General features: G+C 39.2%; 1 protein-coding gene across 1 annotated transcript in view; it reads right to left on the reverse strand.

Moving 5' to 3' along the window:
• The window catches only part of pcgf6 (polycomb group ring finger 6), a 34535-nt gene that overhangs the window by 6618 nt on the left and 15041 nt on the right, over positions 1-12876 (reverse strand). Inside the window, exon 9 of the mRNA XM_066692781.1 lies at positions 12188-12274. Within this exon, the coding sequence (XP_066548878.1) occupies positions 12188-12274 (87 nt within the window). The remainder of the gene's footprint in view (positions 1-12187; positions 12275-12876) is intronic.

The following is a 12876-nucleotide window of genomic DNA, read 5'->3' on the forward strand; positions in this document are numbered from 1 at the left end:
GAGTCTCTGTCATTACAAAGGGAGAGAAATGGAGGGGGGCGTTGTTAGCATATAATCTTCCACAATGCATATGATCAAAAGAATCGAAATACATTGTTCCAAGTTATGTGACAGATCTGAGAAGACTCTCACAAGATCTTCAAGACGATTCCCTTGAGGTGTACCCTATAGCACCTCCCAGACACACATTACCAGTAACAAGAATATATGCTCACCCCAAGGAGGTTAGTCATTAAGCAAGCTGTTCTTACAAGAAGCTCATTGCAGGAAGCTTGGTAAAGCATATCCCAGGGTTATAGATAAATAAATAAATAACATTAAATGGAATAACAAAAGAAAAAGCAGCAGCAAGGAGAATTATTCCATGTGCAGTACAGAACGTGTATCAGCTGGAAACCAAACACATCCTGCGGAAGGTGGTTAATAAACTTGTCATTGCCAGGTGTTAACTCGATTGCTGATATTTGGGTGTTTCCCAGACTGAAGCATTTGTTTTATGTGAGATATGGAACAGCCATATCTAGCTGTCCTCGAAAGAATGACTTTGAAACTCCCAACAGTGTAACCGATTATTTTCCTTATATGAATTAAAGGGTTGATATACACCTATTAAATACCATTGGAAACTTGTTAGGATCCCCAAATGATTAAACACTGATTCCAACATTTCCCAGAACATCTGCATCCTAGTAATTCTTTAGTAATCCACAGTTGTAAACTATTTATATGTGTAAGCATATGAGTGTCATGTTCAGGGGCTATCAAAACATGTTCTTTCTGGAAGATGTCAAGGAAGTGACAATGTGATCTACACAATAGAGATCCATAACATTTGGCACTTTCGTTTCATATTGTTGTTTTAGATGGGGATCAGTCACTGAAATAATGCATCTCAGATCATGTTAGATACTACAGTGCCTATAGAATGTCTACAGACCCTTTAAGAATTTTCACCTTTTTCACAAGAACAAAGTTTACAAACGAGAGAAGGCCATTCGACCCATCGTGCATATCCCAGCAAGAACTACAGGAATTTATGGCCAAGACTAATCTAAGTGCAGGTGACGACAATATCCCAAGCCCTCCATAAATCTGTCATGTATTGTACTCAACAAAACTAACCTTGAATGAAAGTTGAAAGAAGTTCACCTTTCAGCATGACAATGACCTGAAGCACACAGCCAAAACTACACTGAAGTTGATAAGGAACAAAAAGGTAAATGTCCTCGAGTGGTCCAGACAAGAGTCCCGACCTACAATGTGTGGCTTGACTTAAAAGATAGCTGTCTATCAACACTCACCAAGGAACTTGACAGAGCTTGAACAGTTTTGTAACGAAGAGTGGTCAAATATTGCCAAATTTAGTTGGTAGAGACGAAACAGACTCACAGTTGTAATTCAACAATGTATTCATTCAGGGATGTGAAAACCTATGCAATTATAATATTTCATTTGGACTTTCAATTGGACTTGGATAAACTGTCCTTGACACACAAGCAAAGCCTCATTTCTCTTGCAAACTGTTAATTATTTGTATCTCAGGAATGAAAAAAAAAAAAAATGAATGTCAGAAATTACATTTAAGGTCTTTTGCTTGAAGCAGGGGAACAAAATAGATAATCAAAAAATGGTAAATAATAAAATGTAAAGAGTTCACTCCTGTCCTGTGCTATAGTATAAATAATTATTTTAACATGTAAAAAGGTCAAGTATCCCTATGATATGTAAGAGTGAACAGGAATTTATTATTGTTAAACAAGTGATGTTTTTGTTCAACCCCGTTTATTTTAACCTTTACACTATTTCAAGAAATATCACCGACTAATTATCTTTAATAATATACGTGCTCTTAAAACCTCTTAAAAAAGCTGCTAATGTAAAAAAAAATAACTACAGAGACATTTTTTAAAGCTTCTTCAACTTTAAGAAAATGCTATTTTATACCCTATACATTTTAACTTTGATCTGAGCATTTCAAAACTTATTTCACTTTTTATTATTATTTTTAAACTGTTCCCCGTGGGTCTGGCTCCCTTCTCCACACATCAGTCCAATCCATTTCTACAAGGATGTCTGTTTTACTTTAATACCGGAGAAGTGCAAGTTTTTTCGCCTTGAGGAAACGCCTCGGAGGCAGACAGAATTTTGTTTCAACCAAAGTAATTAATCTCCACTGAATAAGAAGATTACGCTGCTCTGTTCCTCCCCAAGTCAACACATTTATGTGAGCACTCAGGGTAGTAATTACAGAAGAATAAGAGGCATTTGCTTGGGCAAAGAAGGCTAATTGCTGAAACTAGTCTCAGTAAACCAACATTTAAAAAGATTTAAACAGCTACATTTGAACACTTTGCTTTTACAGGACATTGATTAAACACAAACAAACATTCACTGAGCAAATGTTCTTGTTTGTTTGTTTTTAATTTTGCTTATGCAAAACTATCTTCATTATGCAATATTCTGGTTACCATATTAGTTTACAATCTATTGGGTGTAGCGTTGTATCAAACTGACAATATGTACTGTATTCTTTTAGAAAGATACTACACACAGATACTCAAATTTTCAATGCAGAGTTTGATGCATAAACAGAATGTAACAGGATGATATTATGGATTTTTCTACACACTAATTCTTCGCTTTTCCTTAGTATAGGAGAGAAGCAAGACATGGCTGGTTATGTGTGCAGCCTGTTAAAACCCTTCCAACTATGTTTTAAACAGCGTGGATCTACGAGGAGATAAATGTTTGCAGACCTTGAGAATTTTTTAGGCAGCATTCTGCTCCTTTCTTTGGATAAGATGGTTTTGATAGTTAGATTACATGCTAGATAAATACATGAATAAATGTCTAATTTTGTTACTGACTGATACTTCTATATACAAAACATAAAATAAAATTGCGGCAGCCAGAAAAACAAAAGAACACTTTGAATAACAGAGCTTGACACTAAGCGAAAGCGACAGGGCTTCCCTAGGAGTGCAGGAACACAAACTGCGAAAAGGATAGCAGACGAGACATGTCCTCTAGAACAGACCAACACAACTTGTTGTCTGGAGCTGTCCTTGTGTGGCCACCCAGCTGACTGATCAAGGATGACTTTCTCTGATAATCAGTTCAGTTCAGTTCTCAAAAGATATTATATACAGACACACACACACATTAACCTGGATGTAAACATAACAAGTATACAAAAAACTATTCCTCATAATGATCTAACTCTTTAAACACCATTCATACTCTTTTACTTTTCTTGTAGTTTTGCGAAAGTGGTCCAACTCTTCCACAGACCCCTGAATAATTGAACATCTTGCCTGCCCCAGCAGTGGCATCAAGTTATGAATGGTTTCAATCGTCATGCTGGTTGTTATGGTTGCAATGATAGGAATTGTGATCATCTGCATAATTTCTGCCTTCTTCATTCAATAAAAAATACACAGATAAAATGTCACTAAGATGTGTATGAGTCTCCCTTCTCTTTCAAATAATTCATACAATTTCATAAAATGCCACTAAGATTCTAACTATTTAATGGGGAAAACTGGAAATCATAAAGATAACCCCCATGCCCACTTAAACACCCCCAACATACAGACACATTTCTAAAGCACACAGCACAGGAACTTGGTTGGGGGTGGGGGGGTTGGATGAGATGCAGAGTCAGAAACAGTGTCACTCGTCCATCCCTGATCACAGCTAACCCCATAAAAAGACTGAAGCACAGACTCCTACTCATTTACTGTCTGGACAGCTTTAATTGCTTCATTTTCCTGGGGGCACACAGGATAGCTACCACAAATTTTTTTTTTTCAAATTAAAGGTAGCAGATTCTACCTCTTTGATTCCCAACATATCTAATACAGAACAGTGAAGAGGTGCAGGCTGATTAAAGAAGAGGGAGGCCTCAAGGCTCAAGTTGAAAAGTTCAGTAGAAGCTCTCTCATGTGGAAGCCTGACAGCCTAAAATAACTTCCAGTATCCTACAATGGGAAAATAAAAGGGGGCCACCTGCCCTATTAGCAGCACTTTTTGTACCTTCTCTGCAGCTAATGGTCTGTTGTCCCATCTGCAGCTTGTATGACTAGAACAGTCAGCATTCACCTTGGCACTTGGCATTGTCACTATGGTTCCATCCACAGGCTGCAAGTCCAGATGTTCCAGAGTCCTAACAGGGCATCTACAGCCAATATTTAACATTAATCTCTCCTGAGTTTGAATACACTGCTTGAGGGCAATTCCATGAGTTTCCTACACAACATTTTTGATGTGAAACATTTCATGTTGTATGTTTTGAAGGAGAGTTACTTTCCCACCTGGGTGGTCTTAAAAGTTGTTGGATAAGAACAAATCTGAAAAACAATTATAACTTGTAGGCGGCGTTGTAGCTTACGTCAAAAAGACAACCATGCTAACTTTCAGTCATACATGATGACAGCTGATTTGTGACAATCTGGCACTTTTACACAGATATAAGAACTTCCCTGTCAAAATAAATCAGCCTCTTTTAGAATGTGACAAGTTATGGAAAAAAGGAAAATAAATCAAAAGCAAAGTACTTTAGTAATAGCAACCAGAAATAAATATAATTTGTATTTTACAAACTAAAATGTATAAAGCAATTTAGAGCAGTTGATTTTTTATTTGTTTATTTTTAGGAATATGGGTCAGAATTGCCAGCACCAATTGCTTCATATGCCTTTCTATATGAAGCAATATACACTAAGGGTGCTCCGATCAGGATTTTTGAGGCCGATCACCAATTACCGATCACTGGAAGCAGTATCGGCCGATAACGATCACCGATCACTGATCACGGGGTCTATTTGAAGCCTTCTATTTATCATGTAGCATTATTTATTTAGTTAGCTATTCTTAACAACAATGTATATTAAGTATTAAAATGAAGATTAATGATTAAGTATCATGAACTGACAACTATTTATTGACAGGAAATGTGCAACATATTCCACTCCCTCTCTTAGAGACATAACTTAAACCATAGCAGCCCATTATTTTGGCTGATATTTCTTTTTGTTTCTTGCTGTCATTGGTAATATGACATAATATTAATATACACGCTGATCTCATACAGATGTACATCAGTAAGCTATCCACATTACCTAAAACAATTTTAATTATCCTACAATACTGTACACCAGGAAATATCACAAAGAAGGCAGAAGTTATTTCTGAATCACTGTCTGAATCATAGCCATATTGTTTGATATTATTTGTATTTATTTATTTTATTGGCAGGCGCCCCCATCCAGGATTGATAGCTTATGATCTAGTCCTTACATAGTTTTCTTTTTTTAAGCTCATTACAGAGGCATTAAAAAATGCATCATCGAATAGATACCCATAGCTATGAAGTTATGGAAACAATTTAAACAAATGCGTTTCATGTATCAAGCAGGGCTAGACCAACATCAGATTTAAATTGATAAAAATAGCAAGCAGATTACAATGGATCTGCTGCGCACTTTGCACTAATCCTGCTGTGCTGACACCCCCAAAAACGACTGGATATGAAAGTATTTGATTGTCATTACTCAATCAACATCATTAATTAAAAAAAAAAAAAAAAAAAAGCGGGCTAATTTTCCAACACACAAATTAAGTTTTTAGTTAAAGATTATGATTAAAGTCCTCAGTCCTGAATTTAATCATCATTGACAAAGGAAACCAAAGCAGGAAGCGAGACAGAGGAAGACAAAAGGACTCCTCCCCACAAAGACACACCTACAACAGGCCCTGTCTCAGAAGCTGGGCTGCCGCAGAATCAGTTTTTTATGGCAGCTAATATCCGATGCCTCATAAAAGAAATGCGACAATTCCACAATACTGCATAGGCATTCCCAGGTGACCTCCGGTAAGAGGCCTTGTCAAAAGGCGAACACACACTCGCACACAAAAGAACGACAGACCTGTCTTCCCTCTATTTATTATAGCAGTAAGATTAAAAATTGGATGCCGTAAGGGATGGGTTTAATTACAGAATAAATCCAACCTGCTATAAAAGTGTCAGGAAAATATAGTCTCTAATCTCCAACCCCCAAGCATGCCCGCCTGTCTGCAGGACACAGAGCAAGTGAAAAATACAGAGCAGCGCATGGGCTTTTCCACCTCTAATCTGATTGAGCTTCAATCACAATAAAGGCTGGTGAATTATTTCCCCTTATCCTAATACTGTACAGAACCTCCCTTTCTTCCTTACTTTCTCTTAATACCCCTCAGGGCTTTCTAACATGTATGTTTAAAATCCTCTGATCCCTTGTGTGCCATTTGTATCCTGCAATAATGCACTAGCTTGGGCAACTGCTTAGTGCAGTTATTTATTTCTCCCCAATTGCATAAACTCTCCAAGTGGTGAACCATAATTACAACTGTGCTACAACCATAAAATAGCCTACTAAAGATGCTTTGTGTAGGTCACGAAGAAGAAAATGGAAAATTAGGAAAGAATGGCAGCATTACCTTGCACATAAATTAGAAAGTGTTTTGGACAAAGATGCATGGATGACGATTACATTACATGAAAATTGAACAATGAGAGAAACCAAAAGCCCAGGTTGACCTATGGTTCATTGGATGATAGTGAAATATGGAATGGTTTTGAAACCCATGTTGCTTTACAAATGAAATATTAGAAGTTGGGAAGGTTTCTCTGATTTGGAATGGATATTTATACGCATATATAGCACAGGGAATGGGTGTAAGGGTTGCTGGTGTGCTACTGTGCTGTGTGCCTGTTCTTAATAGCCCTCTGCAGAGTGAGGTATGGGGCATTGAGGTTGTAATCTCCCATCTGCTGACTTCAACAATGACAAAAAGCTCCTAACCAACAAATCCTAACCAACAAGTCTCTAATAAATGACAGATGCTCCTCCCATCACCACAGCTGCCTCCACAGCACCAGAGCACAAAGAAGGACAACTGCAGAAGAGACCACTCCACAGCACGCATCACGCTCAGCCAACCAGGGCCAGCTTCATTCAAGGCTCTGATCAAGGGGGTCCAAAGGGGCTTTGGGATGGTGCAACTAAACCAACACAAACAGGGTCAGAAGAGATTCTCTTCAATCTCCATGGGCAATTAAGGCAATTATCGACTTCTGAGGAAACAAGACTTTTGTATTTTAGCCATCTGGTCCAAGAACATGGAAGGCAGATTCTTATGGCAGATATTGTAGATAAAATATTGAGCAGGAAAGTATGAGGGGAGGGGAAGATTCATTGGGATGCCTTAAATACAGCCTGCTAGATGTTAATACAATGTACCAGAACATTAGTAATGTGGGCAGAGACTTCAAGAGTCCAAACCCAAAATTACAAGAAATTAGACATTTAGACACAGACATATGCCATGTATGGCAGATTCTGATAGCTTGAAATCTATATTGGTTTTCCTGAAGTACATGTGGCACAAATGCTCACAGACATGCATGCATCTACATTGTAGTTTTTAAAAGTTAATCAAATCTCTCCATAATGCACACTAAAACAATGTTGACAACCAAATACTGATGGACTCCAGCCTAATTATTGTAGTGTAAAAATACACAAACAATTGTAAAAACAATATTAACAATTCTAGAAAAGAGAAAATAATAAAGATAGTCTTTGAAATCTGACATTTTGAAGGATGCCTTTGTGTTAAAATACATCTCTTATGCAAGGTGCTGCTGATGTAGCATACAGCAGTATGGAAAATGTATGCTGCATAAACACTTTCTCCCTCCTGTCCTCTAGTCTTGCATCTAAGCACAGGATTAGAATACCCCCTGCATTTGCCGCATTGCTGTATAAAGCATAAAGTCAGGAACCCCAGTGAGAGAGCAACCTTATTCCACCCCGACCCCCCCGCCCCCTAATGCTTTAAATATCTGAATTATTCTGAGCTGAGTAGAAGGCTGCTCTGCATTTTTCCTGACTATAATGGCAATCGTTTTATGACAGCAAACAAATTTGGGGGGGAGGGTTCATTTCCAGTTGGGTTCTGTCCAATTGCATTTGCTGCTAAATTTGGACAGACATTACATGGGATGTGGCAACATCCCCCATTCAAAACACCCTTCTCTGACGTTTATGACATTGGCTGTCAATCTCTGTTTTGTAATCAGGGTTTCCAATTTGCCTTTCAGAAAGACAGAGGTCACTCTGAGATGCAGCTTAAGCAGTTAAGAATACAATCCAAGACAATTCTTTGAAGTCAATGGGTACAACCTTAAGGAATAAAATATGTTTATTTCTTCTTTAAAACTGGGATGCCGTGGCAGCCCTTTTTTTGCAGATGAGGTTTCCTTTCCTTCACAACTGATTTTATGACTGGTAGCTGGAAATGTTTAATTATACTCTTATTTTAATGCCCCCCCTTAAATTAAATATTAAATACCAGTTGCAGTGCTAGTGCTATAGTGCACTATTAAATGACATTTACTGTATTTTAATACTCTACACTACCTTCTTAAATAACTGTAGAATCATCCATATTGCAGAAAACACAAGAATCACAAAAACCCAAGGTGATCATTTCTGTTAAGATGTAGATGCCCTGTAACAAGACAAATTATATGCATAAAGGAGATATGATGTGGGCTCTGAATCATTCAACATCTGCAATATTGAATTATGTAATACCAGTCCGCAGCACAGGTCCCATTCTGTTCGGTGCGTTTCTAACACAATATATACTTGCATAAGGGCGACTCCATGCCTTTCCCATGCTGATGTACACTGCTGGTGTGTCTGCTAGGTGCTCAGTGAAGCCTGAAGGGAAAGTACACCCAGGAGACGGCTGACGCGTTAGTGACCATTCTGCGCTTTCAATCCTAAACAAATGCTGCTAAGCCAACAGGACCATAAGAAAAGCAGCATCCAGCCCCACAATGATGTAAATATTTGCTTAACTTCCCTTCACAACAGGAACTTCTACTCTTGGTGCAACTGTTAATCATAGCTAGGGAGCATTTACCAAACATCACCATGTACAGTGAGGGGAAAAAAGTATTTGATCCCCTGCTGATTTTGTACGTTTGCCCACTGACAAAAAAATGATCAGTCTATAATTTTAATGGTAGGTGTATTTTAACAGTGACAGACAGAATAACAACAAAAAAATCCAGAAAAACGCATTTCAAAAAAGTTATAATTTGATTTGCATGTTAATGAGGGAAATAAGTATTTGACCCCCTATCAATCAGCAAGATTTCTGGCTCCCAGGTGTCTTTTATAAAGGCAACGAGCTGAGATTAGGAGCACTCTTAAAGGGAGTGCTCCTAATCTCAGCTCGTTACCTGTATAAAAGACACCTGTCCACAGAATCAATCAATCAATCAGATTCCAAACTCTCCACCATGGCCAAGACCAAAGAGCTGTCCAAGGATGTCAGGGACAAGATTGTAGACCTACACAAGGCTGGAATGGGCTACAAGACCATCGCCAAGCAGCTTGGTGAGAAGGTGACAACAGTTGGTGCGATTATTCGCAAATGGAAGAAACACAAAATAACTGTCAGTCTCCCTCGGTCTGGGGCTCCATGCAAGATCTCACATCGTGGAGTTTCAATGATCATGAGAACGGTGAGGAATCAGCCCAGAACTACACGGGAGGATCTTGTTAATGATCTCAAGGCAGCTGGGACCATAGTCACCAAGAAAACAATTGGTAACACACTACGCCGTGAAGGACTGAAATCCTGCAGCGCCCGCAAGGTCCCCCTGCTCAAGAAAGCACATGTACAGGCCCGTCTGAAGTTTGCCAATGAACATCTGAATGATTCAGAGGAGAACTGGGTGAAAGTGTTGTGGTCAGATGAGACCAAAATCGAGCTCTTTGGCATCAACTCGCCGTGTTTGGAAGAGGAGGAATGCTGTCTATGACCCCAAGAACACCATCTCCACCGTCAAACATGGAGGTGGAAACATTATGCTTTGGGGGTGTTTTTCTGCTAAGGGGACAGGACAACTGCACCACATCAAAGGGACGATGGACGGGGCCATGTACCGTCAAATCTTGGGTGAGAACCTCCTTCCCTCAGCCAGGGCATTGAAAATGGGTCGTGGATGGGTATTCCAGCATGACAATGACACAAAACACACAGCCAAGGCAACAAAGGAGTGGCTCAAGAAGAAGCACATTAAGGTCCTGGAGTGGCCTAGCCAGTCTCCAGACCTTAATCCCATAGAAAATCTGTGGAGGGAGCTGAAGGTTCGAGTTGCCAAACGTCAGCCTCGAAACCTTAATGACTTGGAGAGGATCTGCAAAGAGGAGTGGGACAAAATCCCTCCTGAGATGTGTGCAAACCTGGAGGCCAACTACAAGAAACGTCTGACCTCTGTGATTGCCAACAAGGGTTTTGCCACCAAGTACTAAGTCGAAGGGGTCAAATACTTATTTCCCTCATTAACATGCAAATCAATTTATAACTTTTTTGAAATGGGTTTTTCTGGATTCTTTTGTTGTTATTCTGTCTCTCACTGTTAAAATACACCTACCATTAAAATTATAGACTGATCATTTCTTTGTCAGTGGGCAAATGTGCAAAATCAGTAGGGGATCAAATACTTTTTTCCCCTCACTGTACGTGTCTGACTGCCAAACAGTGACGCCTATCCCTTGCTGAAAGCCTGCAGGGCCAGTCAGTACCAGTATCATTCTCTGCCTGCAAACTGACATGCAAGCTGTAATTTATTCATTTTGGAAAGGCAGGGCATAAACAAGTTATGAGACAGGCATGTCTCCTGGGCACAGTTCTGCAGTGGCAAGCCAAGCTGACTGACAAACTGGGGTAGAGGAGAGGAAATATAAACCACTGTTATGAAATATACACTTACATCATGGTCTCTTAAGACTGATGCCAACCTAAGAAAAGCATAACAAACTGCAATTAAAACTCGACTTTTTTAATTCATCAGTCACTGGCCCCCTCCTCCCCACGTCACACCAGTAATTCAAGATCACATCTCAGACAAACCTGCATGACTAGACAGACTAATCTGGTTAATTAATGCATTAAGGATTTCAGAATTTGCAGACTTAAATGAACAGCTGTGTAGTGTAGAAATACACATTTAAGAAAGGCACAGATCATTCTGAACTGAAGCTGTATTCCTAAAGATCTTCTGTGTGGTCAAACCTGAAGGATTTGAGGACACAGGTTGACAGTTTACAGCAGAGGCGATGCAACAATGTCCTTCATAAACCTGTGGAGTTAGTAGCTGGGGTGCCAACATAATATATAAAGCTTTTTATAAACTGTACTGTAGGTGTGAATATTTCACCCATGTCGAATATTCATTAACCACAGCTAAGCATTTCCTTGATTTGGTCTCTGTGTGTGGGGGCATGTATGTGCAGTACTTAGACTAATATGGGTGACTAAATGCAGAGATGACAATTGGGTGGGAACAGCAGGGTAGTTTAGAGAAATCGCACCAAAGAGAGTAGAGCATCTTTAGTGGATGAAGTGAGATCACATCAAACCTCACCTTCACAGAACTCTGGGTCAGTCTTATACATACATGTGGCATCTCCAGTGGAATTTAAACAATTTAGCCTTTTTATTTGTTTCCTGAGTTCGGTCATGTCTTTGGACACCTTTGGATTTTACAAACTCCAAGACCAGTTAATGCTAAATATTCTGAAACAAGTTAAAGAAACAGCCCTTATAAGGCACAAGCCACAAGCCACAAATGACTTGCTATAGGGAAAACATTAATCTTGTGTTTTCCCCAGGGTCTGCTGCTACAGCAGGGGCCTGCACCGGACTCCCAGGGAATCAAAGGGTCATTTGCTTTTCTTTCCAGCTGAGCTCTAAATAACTGAATTGGAGCACTTTTTGGTGAAATTAGTAACAAAAATCTGCATACCTAGACTTGCAGACCTTTGTCCATGGAATAGCTACAAATACTAATGACAGCAAGACAGCTTCTCATTGCTATTGTCTTATTGTGCCAATTAATCTGTCAGTGTTAAAAACACCATTCTACTTTTACTCTGAAATTGTTTTAAATGGTTTTGAATATGTACTTACTTACTTACTGGTCATATGTATTTTGCCTAGTTTTCCAGGCCCTTTCACTGGACACCTATATAACACTTTGGGACCTTAAGCTCTCCAAGGACCACAGGCTTGGAAAACCAAAACATAGAGCTCCTGAGCAAAGACACTTGGTCTGCATACCAACCTGCAATGCACTGTCCCCCACGGTGTTCTGCACTTCCCTCAATGACTGGTACCTGTCCAGAAGATGGTCCCCACAAACAACATCCACCTGCCACAAGAACACAAATTACACACATTAATACACACCTCCACAATTATCCATTCTAATCTTTCTGGGCAAAGCCTACCCTAAATAGAGCCGTCTCAAACAGGGGCCGAGATTAACAGGAAACACACGTGAGAAAGACCACAAACAGGAGAAGATTCAGCTTAAGCTTATTGACCTAGACCTTTTGAAATGCTTTTTTGCATAGATTGCATTGAATAAGCCTCCCCCAGTAAGAATGTGATGTGAAATATTTCGATCTCCAGAAGGCTTCTAAAAGATTAATTTCTCTATGTGAAAGATTTGGGAATTCAGAGTATAAGTGGTATAAGTTAGATGGGAAAGTTAATAGGGTAAAGACAAGGGGAGAAATTTTGAAACTGGGTGAGGTAATCAAAAGAGTATCAGGGTGAGTAACAGGGTCAGTACATAGGAGAGAAGTTATGATGCTACAGATCATGAACTATAATGCCAAGAAAGGAACTTACAAAACTGTAATTTTGTTAAGCTCATTAAGATAAAAAACAGTCAGGAACCATCCTGTTTGAAGAAAAGTTATGAATAAACAACATTCTACACTACCAAAATAAACATTCAAACCAAAA

Source organism: Amia ocellicauda, chromosome 20 (genome assembly GCF_036373705.1).
Source record: "Amia ocellicauda isolate fAmiCal2 chromosome 20, fAmiCal2.hap1, whole genome shotgun sequence".
Lineage (NCBI taxonomy): Eukaryota > Metazoa > Chordata > Actinopteri > Amiiformes > Amiidae > Amia > Amia ocellicauda.